The sequence below is a fragment of the Lactuca virosa genome, chromosome 2 (genome assembly GCF_052849685.1).
Source record: "Lactuca virosa cultivar CGN04683 chromosome 2, Lactuca_virosa_CGN04683_v6, whole genome shotgun sequence".
Taxonomy (NCBI): domain Eukaryota; kingdom Viridiplantae; phylum Streptophyta; class Magnoliopsida; order Asterales; family Asteraceae; genus Lactuca; species Lactuca virosa.
This window is the reverse complement of record NC_136427.1, coordinates 56,188,951-56,212,738: the sequence shown is the minus strand read 5'-3', so window position 1 is coordinate 56,212,738 and position 23,788 is coordinate 56,188,951. Positions and strand designations below refer to the sequence as shown.

General features: G+C 39.0%; 1 protein-coding gene across 1 annotated transcript; it reads left to right on the top strand.

Moving 5' to 3' along the window:
- Positions 1–3,674: 3,674 nt before the first annotated feature.
- On the top strand, positions 3,675–5,846 carry LOC145156348 (uncharacterized). The gene is made up of 2 exons (XM_079075759.1): positions 3,675–3,758; positions 4,491–5,846. Exon 2 carries the CDS (start codon positions 4,497–4,499, stop codon positions 5,721–5,723), a length of 1,227 nt encoding a protein of 408 aa, XP_078931885.1. The 5' UTR covers positions 3,675–3,758; positions 4,491–4,496; the 3' UTR covers positions 5,724–5,846.
- The last annotated feature ends 17,942 nt before the right edge of the window (positions 5,847–23,788 follow it).

Genomic DNA, 23,788 nt, shown 5'->3' with positions numbered 1-23,788 from the left:
ATTCTCTCTGTAAATCTCGAGATTTCAAGGCTGATTTTCAAGTTCTTCATCTACCTTGGTAGGTAAATCTCTTCCCACACTTGATTTCCTTACACTTCTTCACTCAAATCATGAGTTCCTTATACAAATATCGTCATATTTGTTGTTAGATCTTCGAATCTTCAAAGCATCATCTAAGTGTTCTTGAGTTGAACACTTCTTTTCTTCATCATCCATCTACTGAAATCACTCAAGGTGAGTTCATACCCCTATCTTTTCATGTTTTTCTTAAGTTTTAAGGGGGGGAATACAAGTTAAAACACCAAAAACTTAACTAAACTCAAACAACAGCTTTCATCAGAAACGTTGAGTCTTATTCACGGACTGTTTTGACTACCTTAAACTTAATATCTTTCAAAACTGTTTAATATTCAAATATTTCAGGTTCATACCTTTAAAATGACTACTTGCACATCTCCATACCATTTTTCTACGATTTATGGTGATTTTTATAAAACTGCCTATCATTTCAGAAACGAATTCGGACCAGTCTGTGAATATGAACACTTTAACACAAGTTAAAGACTTCTAAAACTCGTAATAAAAATTATGAATAAACTAGACACATTTTTTGAACTCTCGGAATTTACGGAATCAGTTTTCCACTTCTTATGATTTTTCTATGATTTTTCTAAAACAGTGTAGAAAGGTAAAAATCTAGATAACAACTTATAACTTTCATCACACTTTATAACTTGTTGAGAAAAGTGTTAATCTTTGAAGATTTCATATTTTACATGTGTTTCTTGTTCTGGTATAATTATATAACAGAAAATACTCACTGAATTGTAAGAATTCTCCATTATTACCATTAGTATAAAAATAAGGCATGATAAACATAGTTATATTTTTGCTATACATTCGACTTACATAGAAAAGGGTCTTTATACATCACAAACAAACATGCTAGAACTATAATAGGTATAGTTAGATTGCATATACATTACAAACATTTTTGGATAAACTATAATATGCATAATTCATGTTTACTATCACTACCACTATTTGGTGAATTATGATATGTATAGTTTATGTTCACTACCACTACCACTTTTGGAAAAACTATAATATACATAATTCATGTTCACTATCACTACCACTATTTGGTGAATTATGATATGTATAGTTTATGTTCACTGCTACTACCACTATTTGATAAACTATAATATGCATAATTCATGTTCACTGTCACTACCACTATTTGGTGAATTATGATATGTATAGTTTATGTCCACTGTCACTACTTGATGAACTATGATAACCATAGTCTCGGTCCTTGGTTTTTAAGACTACATTCTATCTACAATTGTTAGGCTTCAGCTATAATTGCTAAGTGTATATGCTAGAGTTATATAGAATTTAGTCGTGATCGACTTAGAATTGGTGGGTCCGCTTTATTTCCTGTTCCTTGTTTGGTTGTGGGCCTAGGGCAGAACCATTACATTCGACGGTCTATTTAACTTAAATTTTATATAACTTATATACACTTAGAGATTATAGAAGGAAACTATAGGAAATTCTAGGATGCACTATTTATTAATATAGAAACTTACAATTCACTATTTAAGGAAAATATCGGATTTTCTTTGGAAACATGTTTCTATTAAAACTACATTACGTCTAGAATTGTTAGGCTTCAGCTATAAGTGCTAAGTGTATTTGCTAGAGTTATATAAGAATATAGTCACAGTCGACTTAGAATTGGTGGGCCCGCCTTATCTCCTGTTCCTTGTTTGGTTGTGGACCTAGGACAAACCCATTATATTCAACGGTTTATTTAACTTAAATTTATATAACTCATATACGATGGGTAATTATAGAAGGAACCCACAGGTCTTTCTAGGGTTCATTATCGCATAACATAGGAGCACTCATTTCACACTTAATTAAGAAAATATTGGATTTTATGGAAACATACTTTGTCGCTTTTTCAAGGAAAACGGTTTCTTTCTCAAACAAAACTCTTATGAACTCACCAACTTAATTGTTGACACTTTTTCAAAACTACTTGTATTCTCAGGAAATCAGTGAAATAGGAAAACCAACAGCGTTTTGAGGATGGGATGATAAATCATCAAACAGTTCATTTTGTCATCATAATGTAATTGATTTTGAAACATGTAAACTTATTCTATGGTGTAACATTTTCAATTATATTTATGGTGGTTGTATTTACTTTGAGCACTATTATACTCGTTGTTGTGATACTATACATGAAGTCCTCCACCCCCGGACGTTTCCGCCATCCTTGGTTTGGGGGTGTGACAGATTTTTAATGGTTTGAAACGTTTTTAAAAGTTTAAATTTGGCATGAAATTTATGGGTGTTACACTTCGTCTAATTCCTGACTACATGGTTCTTGTTTGATTTATTGCTTTTGGGTGGATCATATGTTCGAATATCTATCTAATTTCGATTATGTATGGCTTTTTGTATAGAATACCAGAATTTGGCCCATGATGACAGTACAGAAGACCAGGATGTGGCTCCTCGCAATGGAGTCTAGGTAGTGCCTGTTATGTATGGTTGGGTGGGGCTTGTTATGTATGGTTGGGCGGGGCCCGTTATGTGAGTTGGGCTAGTCCCATTACATAGTTATGTATATGTATGTGGATAGGATTTTTGGTTGCTCGAAGCTAGATTCAAGGATTGTATATGGATGTATCGTATGTATGGTGGAATATGTGGTATACCGGGGAACTCACTAAACTTTATGCTTACAATTGTGTATTTAACATTTTTGCATGTCACTCGTGGGAAGAGCTCGGTGAGACTATACAAATACATCAAAGCTATTTGTTTCTGCGGTTTATAAATTTAACTTTGATAATATATGATTTTCAATCAAACAATTGTTACTCAAATGGTTTTGAAACAAATGTTTTAACTGGTTAACCTAATTTATGAATGAAAAATTTCTTTGTAATTTTCGGGACGTTACATTTATTTTTAGTAAAAGCTTACATTCATAAATACTAATTAATCATTAAACAATTCTAAATTTTTCTTTTTACTTAATAAATATATTTTTATTTTTGTGAAATATTTTATATAGCCTCTTAATTTTTTTTTCTTTTGTTTTTTAGCTTATGTAATATTTTTAAAATAATAATATCTAACAATAAAATTAAATAACTTAAATATGTAACAATAGGTATGTAGGGTCTATAAAAAAATATTGCGTAGCAAATAAGAAAAAAAAAATTATAATGTAATTTTTAAAATTATTACAAGTTTTTTTATACTTTTTAATAAGAAGGTTATAAACTTTTTAATTTTTTTAATATAACGTTCTAAACTTATATGTTACGAAAATATTTTTCAATGTTATAAAAAATGTATTAAAGTTTTATATAAAATCTGTGAAACATTTTAAAAATATTGTAAAAGAAAATTAAAAAGAGTTTTATGGAAATTATAAAAAAAATGTATGCAAATGTGAAATGAAAATTAAAAATTTGTAAGATTGTATTAGAAAAAATTATAAACAAAGTTTAAAAAATTGTATTACAAAAACTTATAACAAAAATAAATATTTCAAAAATGATTGTATTAAATTATAAAAAATCTTAAAATATTATATACAAAAATAAAAATTGCTAACAAAACGAGATAATTACTAACAAATCATTATTCAATAATCAAAATCTCCCATCGAATTCAAAATCCATCCCTCTCTTTCATCGAAATCGGTATCGGCGACAAAGCAATAATCACTGGTAAAATCTTTCGCTCATCAATCAATAGTTCTATATCTCGATCTGATGATTTAACGTTTCGGTTTCCCCCTTTTCTTGTTTCTAGGGTTTATCATCTTCCATGTTAAATTTGAGTCATAATCTCGCTTAATCAATTCGTAATGAATAAAAGTGGAACTGTTCTTTGTTGCGCTTTTTTTCATTTAGTTTATTATGTTAATAGATGCAATGTAAAACCCTTGGTTTTTCGACGTGCAAACTGTTCACAATCAAATTCGATAATCATTCTCACTTTCCTAGTTTAATTGACTAATACATTCAGTCGATCAATAAATCTATCAGCGAGAGTCTGAATTGATTCAGTTACTTCGTTCTGTTTATCGTGAAATCGAATTTTCCATAAACAAGAAATCATAGATTTATCTACATCGCTTTGTGGAAAATGGATTTATGCATGCCATAATATTGATGAATAATGACCATGAGAAATTCTTGAGTTCATCATTTTATGCTGAATTTGTGTCTTTTTAGAGTAATCATAAACTCCATATTTGCAAGGTAGTATAAAGTATTGACATGTAGATGCATTTTTTGTGTGGGTATATGTCAAATTTGTCAAGATATATTATGGAGATCTTCAACAAACATATTATCTCCTAAATTTTGTTTAGATTATATAGAGTAATCATGAACTCCATATGATATGCTTTAAGCTAATTAAACTGACGTAATTTCGAATTATTTTTTTAACAGAAAATAATGGAGAAACCTACAGCAACACTTCTATATTCCCTACTTAAAGATGGCGAAAAACGACCCCTTGAAGACATAATTACCGATTTCTCCCTAAAAATCCCTAAATCATTTCACAAAGAAATCTGTTCAGCACTTGTCATTCTTCTAGAAGACACCACAAAATTCTTAAAATACCCTGAACGTTTCGTTGCATTCGCTTTACTTCACCACTCACATTCCACCCCAAATTCACGCAATAACCCCTACCTTTCTTTCCTCCTAAACCACGCAAATGACCAAAATACCCTTCCGTCAGAACGCGCATTCCTCCTCCACCTCCTCTCCTCTCCCGAGCCCATAAAACTCTCTCCGGCGGATTTCATCGACAAATTCGACCCCTCCACCCACTCCTTCCCCGACCCACCCCTGCCCGAAAAGTCAAACCCCTGCCCGTTGACTTCCCTCTTCAAAAACACTGCGATAAAAAACGCGATTCCCGATCCCGACACCTCGGTCAACTCAGAGTTTGACTTCCGTTACCGCGATGAGGTGGTGACCGGACTCCTACAAACCTTATCGTTAGACAGTCTGTATCCGCGGTGGGCCCGCCAGGGCCCACCGCGCCTCCCGGTGCTATCCAGTGAGCTCGTCTGGGTCAACCCAGACCCAGACGTGACCCACGAACCGCTTTGGGACACCGCGATGTGTGCGGACACAATTCGCGGTGCAGCGGTTCGTAACCTAATTTCAAAATACGTAAAAGGTTCGTTTGCTCTCTCACAAGAAGAAAAAGTTTTGTTGGAAGTAACTTCGGGCCCACAACTATTGTATTATTGCGGTTTAACCACTGGGAAGCTTCCGGAATTTGTGGAGAATAATCCTTTGATAGCGGCTGAGGTTTTGATAAAACTAATCAAGTGTCCTGAAATGTCGGAGTATTTGAGGGGTTTGTTGAATATGGATATGAGTGTGCATTCAATGGAGGTGGTCAACCGGTTGACTTTGGCGGTTGAATTGCCGACTGAGTTTGTACACATGTACATAACTAAGTGTATGTCGAGTTGTGGGGATATTAAGGATAAGAACATGCAGAATCGGATGGTGAGATTGATGTGTGTGTTTTTGATGAGTTTGATTCGGAACAAGATTATTAATGATGAGGATTTGTTGATTGAGGTTCGGGGGTTTTGTAAGGAGTTTTCGAGGGTTAAGGAGGCTGCGGGGTTGTTTAGGGTACTTAAGGTTTTGTAATGAATGGATTCTATGTTTTTTTTCTTTTTTTTTTTTCTTTTTTTTTTTTTTGGATAAAGATTTGTATTTGGTTGTGGATTTTAGGAGAAATGGATGATTTGGGAATATGGTTTAGAAATTTGAAGTTGGTATTTTTGTATATGGAAGTAATATACGTTAGATTCTATGAGGAAAATAGTTGGAAATCAGTGTTGTTTTTGGGTAAAATTAGAATGTATTTCTTGAATGGTTTAGATGTGAAATTACTATTTAACCCGTCAAATGCCAAAACCAAATTTGTTTAAAAAAAAGTTATTTTATTTGCGATTGCTTATTCAAGGTGTGCTTATTAATTTATTGTCCTTTGGCAAAACTGATAAATAGTGTTTAGTGTTTGACCAGATTAAAATTAAAAGGGCTTATTGATTTAAATATTAAGTTTTTTATAAGTTAGTGGGTTTTCACTTATTTAAAACTAGAAATTGCTTCATTCCTAGTTCGCAGGGGGCGCAAACGTGTTCATCCATTATCGATGGAGATTTGGTCATAGGACTCGAAGACAATAATTAATTTAAACATGTGTATTCAATCTTTGAATTTTAATTAAATCTGTTTAAATAATTAATTAAATCAATTAGAATTATGATTTATAGTGTAAATAAAATTGACAAATTTGCATATGCCTAAAAACGAGCCATATAAGCAAATGGGCATTAAACAGTTTTTATTTAAGTAGATATGTCGCGTCGTGGAGGAGGACCTACCGCTCCGCTGACCAAGGTCGATACACGCTTTCATAAAACAATTTTTGGGTTCACTATGTCGGCCCTCCACGCCGTGGAGAAGGACCAATCACGCCACATAGGCACTAAAACAGTTAAAAACCCTTACAAATTTTATAGGCAATTTCTCAAACACTTAAAAACTTTTAGCAAATAGAAAACTATATCAGATCTAGAGCATGCAAAGTCAATTAACACAAACAAACCAGAAATCGTAAGTGCCATAGATGTGAACATATAGGCTCTAATACTAATGTTGGGTTATGAGAGTCCGTAGACAACTTAAGGGACAATGGAACCAATACATAAAACATAGCCAAATCATAAAGATTTATGATCACCAGATCTAGGAAACTAATACAAGAAAGAAATAAGAAAGATATAATACATACACTTGTGTAACATCCGGAATCTTGAGGTATTATTTCTTACATTATTTGTTGAGTTTTTCATTAAATGGAAGGCCATGACGTGGTGGAGGCACCACCACAACATGACATGACAAGATTGATCGCAGATCTTATTTTGGTCCCTTTGATCTTGGTTTGTATGGTTTGAAGAGACAAAGTTTGCAACTTAATGGTTTCTCTGAATCCCCTGAGCATCATATCTTATATATCTAGGAATTGGTGGTGGTTTGTAGACCTTGCATGAGATTTAGGCCATATTTCTTCATTTTTGACCAAGTTTGGGGAAGGCAATGCATTTCCATCAAGTTTGGATTTTTATGGACCTCTAAGGGTCTTAGAAGAATTCTGGAGAAGTTGAGTTAAGGGTTTAGTGTATTAAGGGCTGAATGCTTAAAGACATTCATACACCATCGCAACGACATGGGGACTGAACGAGGGTTGTGACTATTCTGTCGGTTAGCGACCACAACGTGGCTAAGGATTGGCCACGTCGTGACGACCATCTGATGAGGATTTTGGATTTGGACCTTGACCATAAACGTTGACTTGGAGGGTTGACTTTTGACCATAGTTGACTTTTGGTCAAATTAGGATTTTAGGGTGTAGACTGAGAGAGTACATCTTTATTATTGATAAGTGTCTCGCAGTACCTATGTATCCTATGTGAGCTGTTGTGGTTTAGCTGCTATCCACGAGGTGAGTCTTCTCACTATATTTATCTATGATGTAGTGTACACATATTGACTAGTTGGTTCTTATTTGTTGATTGATGTTAATGTAAAACTGAGTTGCTAATTCCTTCCGGACTGATGTGAGTCCATGGGACTGCTGACAGTCCCCTGGGTTGCTGATAAACCCTGAAACGTGCTATTAATCTACGGGACGTATTGTTGGCCCATTGGGATTGCTTATAATCCCCGAGTTGCTGGTAACCCATAGTTGTTTATTATGTTGTGTTGTATTTAATATTTTGGGAAACTCACTAAGCTTCGTGCTTACAGTTGCGCATTAAATGTGTTTCAGGTACTTCTGATGATCGCGGGAAAGTGAAGGCTTGAATGTACACTCCGGCTTATAGATTTTTACGATTTCCGCATTTTGATACTCTGATTTGAGATGATTGTATTTTATACACTTGGGATTTTATTGACTTGGTTTTTCTAATACTTGAGGTTTTCTATATTAAAAATAAAAAAAAAATTTGGTAAAAAATGGGATGTTACGACTTGTGTTCTTCGGATTCTTTGACTTTGCCAGTTGATCGGACTTGGAGGATCCAATGTAGAATCCCTCTCTTATGATCGCACGCGAGACACAAAAAATAGAACCTGAACACCCGACTGGAAACATACCATGAAAAGGAATAGATTTGAAGTTAGAATCGACGAATTGCGGTGTAGACACTACCTCCTTGCGTCGCGATAAACAACTACTAGGGTTTTTCGAGATTCGAGAGAACCTCCATGAATTCAAGGAGTTTTGACTGATTTTTTTATCTTTAATTTCGGTTTTAGGCGTCTCTATTTGTAGGGGAAGGATTCAAACCCTAACATATAATTATCATGGCTTATGATAACTTTCTCTAACTTTGGCAATTATCATGACATTTAATGAAACATCCCAAAAATACGATCCAAAATTTTCGTTTTTATTTATTAAATAAACCATAGATATCAAAATCGTTCCATCACAAAATCATAAGTCGTAGTACCAAATCAGAGTATCACATCAAAACACATGTCAATATATCAGAGTAAAACATCACAGGCTAAAATCATGATGTGTGCACTGCAGTCATCCCAAGCTCTTCCCCTTGCTACCGGAAGTAACTAAAACCAAAACTAAAAACTGTAAGCATGAAGCTTAGTGAGTCTCCCCAAACTACCACATACCATACACATAATCACATAATCACATAATAACATAACATGGGCCTTGCCAGCTACATCAGGCCTCGTCCCGCATCGTACAATGTCCGGCATCCGGCCCCGCCCGGCATCGAGCAAAGCTCGATATACATATAAACATATCAACAATGCACATAAATAATCACATAATATAAACATATAAACATTCCTCGGGCCCCGCCCGGCATCGACCGAAATTCGGAAAGATATAAACATTCCTCGGGCTTTCCCCAACATCAAACCGAAGTCTGGAAAAACATACAAAACAAACACATGCAAGAATCACAAAGACATCAAGCATACAAACATTCATCGGGCTTTCCCTGGCATCGCACCGAAGTCCGAAAGATATAAACCTACATCGGGCACTGCCCGGCATCGGACCTTAGTCCGGAATATACTAACATACATAAACGGGTCGGCATTGGTGCCTTCGACCAATTCCTACAGGAGGAAACACACCTCAAATGATGTAAAGTAGCTGAACGGTCCTCAGCTCTAAAATCAACCCCTCTCAAACTCCTACATAAAATATTTTCCTTTAGTTACCCTTTTCATACTCATAACCCCTTAAGGGTCAACTTGGTCAAAGTCAAAGTCAAAGTCAACACCCTGGTCAAAGTCAACACTCTGGGTTGACTCAACTCGCCAAGTTGGCCAATCAACTCGTCGAGTTCCATAAATCATAAAACCCTGAAATCGCGATCCAACTCGTCGAGTTCTCTCACGAACTCGTCGAGTTTCTCCTATCACATAATCGAGACTTTCCAACCCAGCTCATCGAGTCTGTCCTTGAACTCGTCGAGTCCTTCCTTTTACAGAATCGGGACATTTCGACCCAACTCGTCGAGTTCCTCTATGAAATCGTCGAGTTCTTCAGTCTGTTAAACTTTCTTAATGTATTAAGCCATTATTCTTCGAGTCTATGCCCTATATTCCATATCTGGGCCGAATACACCTCTAGAAGGGTAAAGTTTCCGACTTTACCCAATAAGACCTATCCTAGAAGAGATGAGCTCTAACCCTAACCCAAAATGGCTTAGATTCAACTCCAAAAGCCATCAAAACTCCAAGATAAGCCAAAAGATCATAGATCTGGACTCTAGGGACAGTTTGGTTACGTAAAGTTCCTATCTTTACTTGCATGCATGGTCTACTTGGTCCAAATGACCAAAAAGATGGTCTACAAGTTGCATGGGACTTCCATGGTCATAAAGTTGGCACCTTTATGCCACGAAGTCCCCTAAAAACCCTAGATATGAAGGGTTTGCCCACATGGGGCGTCCAAATCCCAAAAACCCTCATTCTTGGACCAAAAGATGAAGAAAACAACCTAAAACTAGATCTAAGCACACTATAGACAAGGTAGGAGCTTTATACCTCAGATGAACCAGAAATGAAGCTCAACTTCTGGATCTACTCTTCTCCTACACGTCCTTGCTCCTTCTTCAAGTATTCTTCTTCTTCAAAATCACAAAGAATGCATAACAATGGCTCAAAACTCTCAAAAGTGAATTAGGGTTTCGTCGCTAGGGTTTGGGATAATGGAGGCTGTAAATGAGGCCAACTTATGGAGGTTACGATGCTTAAATAGGGTGCAAAACCCTGAAAATTAGGGTTTCATTTTGCCAGTCCTACTCGTCAAGTTGAGGCTTCTCAACTCGTCGAGTAGACTTCTTAACCCGCGTCCCTATCCATCTCTACTCGACGAGTTTGGGGCCTCCAACTCGTCGCGTTTCTATACAAAATGAATAAATTATAAATTAAATACATACCAGGAACCATGCATTATAATTCTCCCCCACTTGTCTCAGACTTCGTCCTCGAAGTCTGCTGTCTCAAATATCTCCGAATAATGCTCTCTCATCTCCTCCTCTGGCTCCCAAGTCCACTCTGACCCCTTGCGGTGCATCCACTGCACCTTTACCAGCTGTACAACCTTGTTCCTCAAGGTTTTCGTCTTCCGATCCAGAATCTCCACTGACCTCTCAATGGAGTTAAGGCGTTCGTCCATCTGAATATCCTTTAAGGGAACAGCTGCGGAGTCATCCACTAAGTACTTTCGTAGTTGGGAGACATGAAAACTGTTGTGGATCTGGCTGAGCTCTACTGGAAGATCCAAACGATAAGCAACCCGACCCACCCGAGCCAAAACCCTGAACGGACCGATGTACCTAGGGCCCAGCTTTCCCCGCTTCCAGAACCGGATGACACCTTTCCAAGGTGACACCTTCAGGATAATCGTGTCGCCCACCTGAAACTCTAACTCTGAACGGCAATTGTCAGCATAGTTTTTCTGCCGACTCTGAGCAGTCTAAAGCCTGCTCCGGACCTGCTGAATCTTCTCAGTGGTCTTGAGTACCACCTCGTTACTCCTAATGACTCTATGACCGACCTCGCCCCAACAGATTGGGGTCCTACACTTCCTCGCGTAGAGCATCTCAAAGGAGGTCGATCTATGCTAGCGTGGTAGCTGTTGTTATACGAAAATTCCGCTAACGGAAGATACGTATCCCAACTGCCGCCGAAATCTAGTACACACGCACGCATCATGTCCTCTAGATTCTGAATCATCCTTTCACTCTGACCGTCTGTATGAGGGTGGAAAGCGGTACTGAAGTGAAGACGAGTACTCATCTTATCATGAAACCGCTTCCAAAATCTGGAAGTGAAACGAACATCTCGGTCTGACACAACCGAAACCGGCACTCCATGCCGTGCCACTATCTCATGTACGTAGATCTCGTCTAGCTTCTCAGTCGATATACTCTCCTGGATCGGGATGAAATGAGCACTCTTGGTCAACCGATCCACGATGACCCATATCGAATCCACTCCACGTGCGGTGCTGGGAAGATTTGTGATGAAATCCATAGTGATATCTTCCCATTTCCACACGGGAATCTCCAACGGCTGCATCTTGCCGTGAGGTCGCTGATGTTCAGCCTTGACTTTCCTGCAAGTCAAGCACCGCTCTACATACCTTGCTATTTCCCGCTTCATGCAGGGCCACCAATAATCTGGGCGAAGATCCCGATACATCTTCGTCGCCCCGGGATGGATGGAGAATCTCGACTTGTGAGCCTCATCCATCAGAACCTGGCGTACTCTACCCCCGGAAGGAACTCAAACCCTCTGATGTAGGTTCAACAACCCACAACTGTCATAATCAAATGAGGCCACCTGGCCTATGATTCGCTCACACTTCTGGCGCTCTTCCTTCATACCCTTGATTTGCGCCTCCCATATCCATTCCAGCAATAGAGTAATCACTGTCATCTTCAGACATATGTCTCAAATCGGAGTTGCAACCGCCTTACGGCTGAGCGCATAGGGCACCACATTGGCCTTCCCCGGGTGGTAGAGGATTTCACAATCGTAGTCCTTCACCACATCTAACCACCGACGCTGCCTCATGTTCAGATTCGGCTGATTCATCAGGTACCTCAAGCTCTTGTGGTCCATGTAAATGGTACAACGAACCCCATAAAGGTAGTGTCACCAAAGCTTGAGGGCGAAAACCACCGCCCCCAGCTCCAAATCGTATGTCGGGTAGTTCGCCTCGTGAGGCTTCAACTATCTTGAAGCGTAAGCTATCACGTGACCCCGATGCATCAGCACTGCACCCACACCCATGATCGAAGCATCACGGTAAACCACGAAATCGTCGACGCCCTACGGCAAAGTCAGAATCGTTGCCTCGCACAACCGCTGTCTAAGAGTCTCAAAGGCTGCCTGTTGCTCGGGCCCTCAGCAGAATGTCACCGACTTCTTGGTCAGTCGGGTCAAGGGAACTACAATCTTGGAGAAATCCTGGATGAATCTTCGATAGTAACCCGCCATACCAAGAACACTACGAATCTCAGTTGGAGACCTCGGAACCTCCCATTGCATCACAACTTCTATCTTGGCCGGATCGACCAGAATACCCTTCTGGCTGACAAGGTGCCCCAGAAACTACACCTCATGCAGCCAGAACTCACACTTGGTGAACTTTGCGAAAAGTTTATCCCTACTCAGTGTCTCTAGCACCTCCCTCAGGTGCTCCTCATACTGCTCCTGAGTCTTGGAGTAAAACAAGATATCATCTATATAGTCTATCACAAACCGGTCCAGCATCGGTCTGCACACGCGGTTCATGAGATCCATGAATGCGGCAGGAGCATTGGTGAGCCCAAACGGCATCACCACAAACTCAGAGTGACCATAGCGAGTCCGAAAGGCTGTCTTCGGCACGTTGTCGTCCCTGACTCGCATCTGGTGATAACCCAATCATAGATCAATCTTGGAGAACCAAGATGCAACCTGAAGCTGGTCAAATAAATCATCAATCCTTGGTAGGGGATAACTGTTCTTCACCGTTACCTTATTCAGCTCCCGGTAATCTATACACATCTGATGTGACCCGTCCGTCTTCTTCACAAACAGGATCGGGGCTCCCCATGGTGAACTGCTCGGCATGATAAATCCCTTGTCTAACAGCTCCTGCAGCTGTGTAGACAACTCCTGCATCTCGGGAGTAGCCAACCGATATGGTGCCTTGGCTATCGGAGCTGCACCATGAACCAAGTCAATCCTAAACTCTACCTGTCTCTCCGGAGGTATCCCAGGAAAATCCTCTGTAAACACGTCCGGGTACTCCCGTATGATTGGTACATCATCCACAGTCGCCTTACCTTTATCCCGAGTATCCATAACATAGGCGACATAACCTACGCGACCCTGTTGAAGGTAGCGCCTAGCTCTCGCTGCTGAACACAAGGTCGTCCCATGTTGCGGCCTCTCGACCTGAATAACTAACCCTCCCCTACTTGGGGTCCTAACTCGTACCAGCTGCTGCTCGCAGTCAATCACTGCCCCGTTAGGACTCAACCAGTCCATACCCACGATAACCTTATTCCCTCCCAGGGAAATGGGGACTAAATCCACATAAAACTGCTCATCAAATAACTGCAGTGTACATCCCCGATGAACCCTTGCAACCTGAACGGTCCTATCATCCGCTATCTCTACATCAAGTGGAGAGTCCAGCTCTCTTGGAGCTCCCACAAATCGCTTTCTGAGCACGAGCAACACAAAAGATCGGGTAGCCCCCGAATCAAATAATACCAGAGCAGATATACCGTTCACAAGGAATGATGCTATAATGAAACACATAAACATAAGAATTAATCAACATAATTAAAGAGATAAGGAGAAGATACATACCCGTCACCACATCAGGAGCCGCACGTGCCTCCTCTGCTGTCAACTGGATGGCTCTGCTCTTCGCCACAGGCGCCTCTGACCGGCCCTGACGGCCATCGGTAATCCTCAATGTAGTAGGAGCGGGTGTCGCCACCTGTCCTGCTGCTGCTAAACTCGGGCACTGGGACCGCTTGTGTCCCCTCTGATTGCACTGGAAGCAAATCAGATCTGATACTATGGTGGTAGTGGTGGTAGCAGTATAATCCCTGCAGCTGGATCGAGCCCTCGCAATCATATCTTCCAGACTGAACCCGTCAGGTTTCCTCTTCCTCTCCATCTCCAAATCCAACTCCCTAACTGAACCCCCTCAGGTTTCCTCTTCCTCTCCATCTCTAAATCCAACTCACTCTCTCTCTCTCTCTCTCTCTCTCTCTCTCTCGCCCTCGCAATCATATCTTCCAGCGTCTTGTAGCTGGATTGGCTCACAAACTGGCGGATATCACTCCGCAATATCTCATGGTATCCGGCCTTTTTCATCTCCTCGTCTTCCACGTACTGCGGAACAAGAAGGGTCCTCTCCCTAAACATGGAGGTGATCTCAGTCACCGTCTCAGTCGTCTGCTGGAGATCCTGGAACTCCCTAGCAAGCTGTTGCACCTCAATCACAGGTGCAAACTCGGCCCTGAACCTGGCTGAGAAGTCACTCCAGGTCATCGCATCTAAAGATGCATCGTCTCCAATGACATGTCCAACCTCCTCCCACCAGTCACGTGCTCTGTCCTTCAGAAGATAGGAAGCAAGTCGGACCTTGCCCCCCTCAGGACATCGGCTTGTACGGAAGGCATTGGCGACATTAGCCAACCACCTGCTGCTAGCAATGGGGTCCCAAGCCCCATGATAGTCTGGAGCTCAACAAGCTCGAAACTCCCTGAATGTCATCGTACGCGCCCCTAGCATGGCCTCCATCTCAGTACGGAATGCACCCAACCTCTCATCAAGTATCTCCAAGATGCCCTCCTTAACCATACCGAAGATCACAGGAGTCTGGTCCAGTATACTGCGGGTGACCTCAGATGAAATAAACTCTCTCATCTGCTCGTCGAGCTGCCCAGCTCCAGAGCCCGAGCCTGATCCCTCACCGACACCTGAACTGCCAACTGGTCTAGTGCGTAGCGTCACCATACTGAAAATACACCATAACAAACATTAGAATACTCATCATAACTCGAGGGATCACATACACTACAAGTTCCCTGGATTCATCTCAGCCCTCCTTGATTCGAGTACCGATACTCTGCTTTTAGTAGTACGGGCCCACTGTTGGTTTTTGAGAACTATAACAGTCCTATGGTGCATGCAACCCTAAATGCTTTGGATCTATGTTTTCTCTAATTATACATGCATTTTGTTTTTCCAAAGCATTCTCCCTAACTAGCATACAATTAAAGCTATATAATATAAAACATAGTTTGGATGCTTACCTCTTGAGTAGAGTAGAGTTCTTGACCTTTGAAAGCTTGAGCACCTCAAGTGTGATGCCTCTATTGGTTCACAAACACCAAAATGCAAGAGAAGGTTTTAGGAGAATAAGATGCTTGACTCCAAAGAGGGTGTAGTCGATTTTGGCTTATGGGGTCACTATTTATAATGTGGCAAACACTAGGGTTACACTTGGTAAACCCTAATGCTCCATGACTTTTCACATTCTTATTCTCCATAGGTTAACCTCCATGGACTATCCATGGATTATCTTATTGGTTTAGCCCAACCATATAGTCATGGATCATTAGCCCACATTACAAGAATCATTAATTTACATAATCAATCCTCATATATTTAATTAGTCTCTTTTGATCACAAAATTAATTCTAAATTAATTCTTGATCAATACTAATTAAATAATATTAATATATTATACTTGTAATATATTAATAACCTTATTCTCAAAAATCATTCCTATCAAATTGCACTGGTGAAGGCAACCCAAAAAGGGACCATGCTACAATCGGGTCAAGTACATACCAGTAATAGTTATGGGCTTAGATACCAAATCCAACTGTCTCCTACTTGGATAAGTCTAATAACTATTACTGCTAATGCACTTCAGGATTCGACTTAGCAATTGTAAGCTTTCAAAAGCCTTTGTCAACTCTGACCCAGTAAGTGACGCATCCTTTAGATAATGGATCATATACTCCTCTGTTCTCAAGATATCAGCTAGAAAAATACATGGAACAATGTCATACTCATTGTCCAGCAGTTTGTTTCCCGATTTCTGATTCGTCTGACATAGAACATAACTGAACACATCAATTTATTTTGACCGGGACCGACACATAAGTCAAAATAGAATGATCGAGGGGCCCAATATATCGCTTTTAATCCTCTTAGGATTAAAGGAACATATAAAATTCAACATTATATGCTTGTACTAACTACTCATTAGATCATGCACAACGACACGTTTTATAACATCAAGTTACCGATGCGTTTTCATGCCATCAATGCATGACTAACTCATAGTCAACAACTCATATATCTAGGTTTGAAGACATATATATGATATTATCATCTCACGATCACTCGTGATAAATTCCATGAAGTGATTCAAGTGAGCGCGGGTTGATCCAATACTCAAATCTTATTTCAAAAGTACTCATGAATTGTGTAGCAAACCTATTGCTATGCCTAACTCCTTAGACAATCCTACAAGCCAACTCATGACAGTCTTCTTTCATACCTACTTCCAAAGTATGATCGACTGTGGATAGTTTGAATAATTCTTATTATTCTGGAAGTCAAAACATGCAAAGTGAAATAATAGTAAATAATTGGCACAAGACAGTAACTTTACTTATAAATAAAACTCCTTTTATTTAATCATCAAATCTCAATTACAATCTAGCTATTACAAGTTTCTATTTATCTAACCACTAAAACTAATATCGTCCGTTAGCCCAATGCCCCTTGCATGCTGCAAGTGCTTAACCCAAGTCAGTCCTTTTGTAAGAGGATCTGCTGGGTTGTCCTCTGACGATATCCCCTTTACCACGAGGTGCCCTTCTTCTACTTGATGTCTTATGAAGTGGTACTTTCTGTCGATATGCCTGGATCTACCATGATCTCTCGTTTCCTTGGTTAAGACAACCGCACCTTCATTATCGCAGAAAATCTCCATAGGATCCTTTATGGATGGAACGACTCCAAGGTCTCCAATGAAGTTTTTCAACCATATTGCCTCCTTCAATGCTTCGCTTGCTTCTATGTACTCTGATTCACATGTTGAGGCAGCTACAGTCTCCTGCTTGGAACTTTTCCATGTCACTGCTCCTCCATTCAGGTTAAACACCCAACCCGACTGAGAGCGAAAATTATCTTCGTCGGCCTGAAAGCTGGCGTTGCTATACCTTGTCACTCTCAAGTCATCACTCCCACCGAGGGTAATGATCCAGTCCTTAGTCCTCCGTAGGTACTTGAGAATATTCTTAACCGCAGTCCAATGAGATTTACCAGGATTCCCTTGATATCTACTGACCATGCTCAAAGCGAAGGCCACATCACGACGAGTACAAGTCATAACATACATGATCGAGCCAACTGCAGAAGCATATGGTATTCGACTCATTTCTGCTATCTCAGCCTCTGTACTCGGACTCTGAGTCATACTCAGTTTGGTATTGCTTAGGATAGGTAGGTTACCTTTCTTGGAGTTCTCCATGCTAAAACGTTTCAACACCTTGTCCAAGTATGTACTTTGACTAAGTCCTATTAGTCTTTTACTCCTGTCTCTCAATACCCTTATCCCTAGGATATAAGCAGCTTCTCCAAGGTCCTTCATAGCGAAACACATCCCACGCCAGCACTTAACCTCCTGCAGGGTTGGGATGTCGTTTCCTATTAGCAGTATGTCATCTACATATAGTACCAGAAAGCTAACTATACTCCCACTAGATTTGACATATACACAGGACTCATCCTCGCTTCTCGAAAATCCAAACTCTTTGACTTTCTCATCATAACAAAGATTCCATCTACGAGATGTTTGTTTCAATCCATAAATGGACTTCTCAAGCTTACACACTCTATTGGGGTACTCTACATTAACAAAACCTTATGGCTGACTCATGTAAACATCTTCAGCCAACTTTCCATTAAGGAAAGCGGTTTTGACATCCATTTTCCATATTTCATAATCATGAAATGCAGCTATAGCCAACATAACCCTTATAGATTTAATCTTCACCACTGGTGAGAAGGTCTCATCATAGTCAACTCCCGGAGTTTGAGTAAAGCCCTTCGCGACCAGTCGCGCCTTATATGTGTGTACTTTCCCATCCATGTCGGTCTTCTTCTTGAAGATCCATTTGCACCCGACTGTCTTTCGACCCGGTACATTGTTAACCAAGTTCCAAACTTGATTGTCATACATGGACTGAATCTCGCTGTCCATAGCCTCTTTCCATTTAGCAGACTCGGGGCCTGCCATGGCTTCCTTGTAGTTGTTAGGTTCATCCAATTTTACCAGTGTGCTATCACTGATAAACGTATCACATTCAGTAGTAATATGGAAACCATAAAACTCAGGTGTGAACCTAACTCTACTGGAACGCCTCAGAGGTAAGGACTCGTCAATTGGATCAACTGGAGTTTCCTCCTCAGGTTGATTGCTAGTGTTTGAGGTTCCTTCACCGTTTGACTCTTGAAGCTCTTCAAGGTCAATTTGCCTCCCACTGTTTCCTTGGCTTATGAGTTCTCTCTCGCGAAAGACTCCTCTCCTCGCAACGAAGACAACATTGTCACTCGGTATGTAGAAGAGATATTTAAAGGATTTCTGTGGGTAGCCGATGAAAATACATCGCTCACTCCGAGTTTCGAGCTTGTTGTGAGTTTCTTTTCTCACAAAAGCCTCGCAACCCAAACTTTGATGTGGTCTAAATTGGGAACTTTCCCTGTTGAAAGGACCCCTTTCTAAACTTTCATATTTCTGAAAGACCCAAACTTTCATTCTTGACAATATAGTTACTCCAAAACATGCTACATGCATATTTATAAAACAATATCTTACATTGATAAAGTGATTACAAAAGATTGGATACAAACCGACTATGTTTTAATATTTTACATAACTACCCAGGATATTGTAAATTTATACAAACATAAACCGAAATACAAGGTAATATTACAACTATTCTAAACCTTCCAACAGTATATGACTATACTGATTACTTATTCCCTGCAAATTTGTTAAACATTGAGAGGGTAAGCGGTGACGCTTAGTGAGTTCAATAATAGATACAATATAACGTTATGTCATATATATACTTCAATATGGCAGAAGCAAAGAGGAACAAGGAACAAAAAAGGCATATGTGAATCATATGAAAAACTTTCCATATCAATCATTGATTTGATTCAAATATATACAATCAATGAGACATAACAATTTCCATAATTGATATATATCAATAAAGCTTTGGCCCAAATGGCACAAAAGATACTCAAGAATATCATTTTGCTAGAATATTTAGGCTTTCAGCCTTATCTTAGCATACTGCCGAAGCCAAAGTGATGCCTATGTCATACACTTCATGGTCAACGGTTCATACCAATCCTTGGTCGAATCAGGAAACAACACGCGGGTCGGGCACGAGGGACGCATGCAAGAATCACGTGATCGACTTCGGACCCTGTGGGACACGCGTCGCTTCTCGGACGCGCCACGCGGCAGCTTCGGACACGTGGCCAGCTCAGAGCGACGGTGACGTGGCTGGCAATATTCATGCGAAAATTCTCGAAAATTGTGCCCAATCTTGTAAAATCCATAACTTTCTCATACGGGGTCCGTTTTTGACGTTCTTTATATGAACACGTAGGGAAAATTATGCTCTACAACTTTAGTTTAGACTTCGTCGGAAAATTTTGACTTTATTTTTATATTATTATTTTTAACAGACCGGGACTGGTAAATCCGTTAAAAATTCATAACTTCTTCATCCGACGTCCGTTTTCGTCAGACTTTTTACCGTTGTACTGCTAATGACGAGACCTTCGATTCTCGTTTAGGTTGTGTCGGCTAAAAACCACTCGATCTAAAATTCGAGTTTTTAGCTGTCTACTGCTAAGCTGAAACTTAGAAAAATCATAACTTCCTCATACGAAGTCAGAGTTGGGCGTTCTTTTTATCAAAATTCTCGGTTTAACGAATACTACGACTTTCATTTAGATCACTAAGGCTAAAAAGTAGTTTATCAAAAACTCACTTTTTACGTCATTCGGTGCCGTGCCGGTTTTGTCGCGGATCTTCGATTGATCATAACTTTTTCATTATAACTCGGATTTCGACGAGGTTTTCTCCTAAAAGTTTCTAACGAGATTCTTTACAACTTTAAATAATGAAATTTTACTTATTTCAAATTTTATATTTTCGCTAAATTTCATTATTTGGTTTTTAATTGGAATCTCATAAGACTTCCAATATTTTATGAGTGATTCTAAACATAGTTTTACTTCATTTCTAGTAAAAACTATCTGTTAGAGCTCAACACTCAATTTCACATAATATTTCATAATATTATTAACTTTTCAAATTACATAACACGATTTCAAAACATGTATGTTACAAATACCTCCTCCTTTTGAGGATTTCGTCCCCGAAATCTCAACGATTTAGACAAATGAGGATATTTCGCTCTTATCTCATTCTTATTTTCCCTAAGTATAATATGAATCTTATCAGTGGTGTCTTGAATCATTTCAGGACCACCAAAGATTTTCTGTCCTACATTATGCCAACATAATGGTGTTCATAGTTACTACCGAACTCTAAGACACATGCACGAAGCATATCTGCTACTGTTTGGATTGTTCTCTCCGTCTAACCATCTGTCTGGCGATGATGAGCTGTGTTGGGAGCAACTTGAGATCCCAATTCACTTTTCATACTCGCCCAAAAGTGAGAAGTGAAGCGAGTATCACGATCGGAAATAATCTTTAGTGGCACACCATGTCTCGCCACAATTTCGTCTAAGTAAACTTGTGCGTATTTCTCCATTAGAACCGTTGTACGTATGGCGAGAAAATATGCACTCTTAATCAGTCAGTAGATAATTATCCAAATGCTATCATTCACAGTTTTCTTCTCCTCTTTCAAGGTTTTAACTGTATAAGCCGGATAAGTAGAATATCCCTTCGATATAAATTTATGAGTTTTTAAGAAAGAAATTTATTATTTTCACCGTAGACATAAATAGAATCCTTCCTTTCGATAGGGATGCATATCATCTCTTCGTAGCACAAGAGTTCTGCGTAGTTCTTTGACAATCGATTCATGTCGAGAATAATATCAAAGTTGGGAAAGAAGATAGGAATTAGGTTAGCAGGGAGATTATAACTTTCAATTCCTATGACACTATTTCTATAGACCTTATCAGCAAGTAATGATATATTTCCTATGTTATCTATATGAAATGATTGGACAATTGCGTAACAAGCAATTTAAAAAGAATGTGCGAATTTATAAGGCACGAAAGAATCTAAGGCATCACAATCAAATAAGATGTGAGCAGATCTAAAGTTTACGAGAAAATTACTAGTCACAACATTCGAGTCCTAACTTACTTCCTCTGTGGTAATCTAAAATGCACGATTTTTAACTTTTGGTTTGCCAAACGATTGTCAAACTCTTCACACTTCTTAACTACTAGCGGTGCTCAAACCTGCACTCGCTCATCATTCTCTATTGGGCCTTCGATCATAATCTTTGAGTTAAAACTCAATTCTCATTGCAGACTCCTGCTCCTTCTTGGTTTATAGACTAAACCCAAGATAAGGCCTTTAATTTTGCTATAACAACAACTCATATGGTCTTATTCTAATGACCTTTGATTTTATAACGCACAAGACACATAACGAACCAAACTCTTGTATTAGAATCAGATCGAATAAATCGAGCTGATGGAATAAAGAAAACAACAAGAGTTTGATCAACACATGGATGCTTCAGAACAGAAAGAATAGCACCACGTATCTCTAATTCGTGCTTTCGGACATACACAACAATTTTGTCAAAGGACAGAATATTTCGATTGATTACTAAATCACGGATTTCATACGGTAATCCTTCCATGAATAACTAAATTCTTCATCGCCTTCATAACAGGTAACATCTCTAGTTAATGGTTGCTCAATTCTTTAATGAAGATCGTTATATTTCTATCGACCATCTCGACCATCTCCTTCTTGACTGAAGTTTCGTCATTACTCAATACATGGCTTTCTAAACCAATCAACTTTATCTTTGTAGATTTATATTAATCAGACTCCACTCTTTATGACATTAAGATTTGAACGATAATTATCTTCTTAGTCATTACCGAAACGAAGGTAACGACACACATGAATAAAACGTAATCATTTACTAGCTTCTTGGTAACCTTGTGACTTTTCCTAATCCAAGTGTGAGTCCTGTGCTTCCGATAGTATAGGCCTCTATTATCATTCACACCTACTCATACTCGTCCCAAGTATTGTCTCGCAGTTCCCAAGTCACCATTCAAAAGTTTTCACAAAGCAACTTTTCACACCTGAGTGTGTTCAAACAAGTACATACAACAATTCCTCCTAGACTCAACTAGGGTTTTCGCGTTTCTATCAAACATATCTTGGATTACTTAAATTCACCTTCTAGAATTCTTTTTATGTATAAGCTCGATCTAGCATATTCTAATACTCTTTCATAAGTCGATAGAAATTTTACTTCCAATTCTTCATATAAATTCTTTCTCGGTTAGTGTCTACTTTGCAAGACACTCTATACCAGAATTTACTCTAGTATCGTGGAGACAAACAGTCTTTAACTATCTGCATCATCTTCTAATTTATGCAAGTCACCATGCACATTTGTTCATTCCATTTTCCTTCCATGACATCGTCATTCCTGTATCTGAATAAGTCTTCTTCTCATGGTTGTATCTTTTAAATCTACTTCATAGGAGTCTATCCTAAGAAGTCTGTATTATAGCTGCATCTCAACAAGCTCTACTAGCTTCAACTTGGTTCTCTGTCATTCCTAACTACAACATTTCTTCTCATACAATACTTTTGCGTCTTCAATTAAGCATTCTACCTTACTTAAACAAGTAAGTTACTTAACCTTTTATTACTAAATGACTTAATTCACCATCCTAATCATGTATGTTAAAGTCGGCTTAACACACAATGGAACTTTCATAAGGATGTGATAGAAGTGAATCATCACTCAGTATTATTAAATACTAAGTCTGAACATCTTGTATAGGGTTACTACTCGAACTACATACTACATCACAAAGCCTTGGCCTATTGAGTCTGAAAACTTCATTAGCCTTTCCTTTGATCTTCATTTAGTTCTTCTAAATCTTGTACCACATAAATTTCAATACTGTCGAAGTATTTATCACCAGCTTCGGTTCTTCCGACTCTATAAACAATCACTACTTCAATCAGGACAGCGATGGAACAACTTTATGGATTTGTACCAACACATTTATCTTACCCAAACGTGTTTCAAACGCACATCTTTCTTCCAAAGATGTTATTATATATCAAACATACTTTAAATGTATAATACCACTCTATTGGTATTAATACATTATTTACGATAACATTTTATATTTATTATTTTACGATATCCCGTGATCGTTTATTTATAAACTTATCGATGTCAACTATCATAAGTCTCTCTATCACTTCGAAAAGTTTCATGTAAATTCTATTACGAAAATTCTTAGAATTCTGAACTTAAATTTTTTTATACCAAGGTC

Bases quoted from the DNA above. Each gene is read 5' to 3' on its own strand.
- LOC145156348 (XM_079075759.1), top strand. From the start codon at position 4,497: ATGGAGAAACCTACAGCAACACTTCTATATTCCCTACTTAAAGATGGC.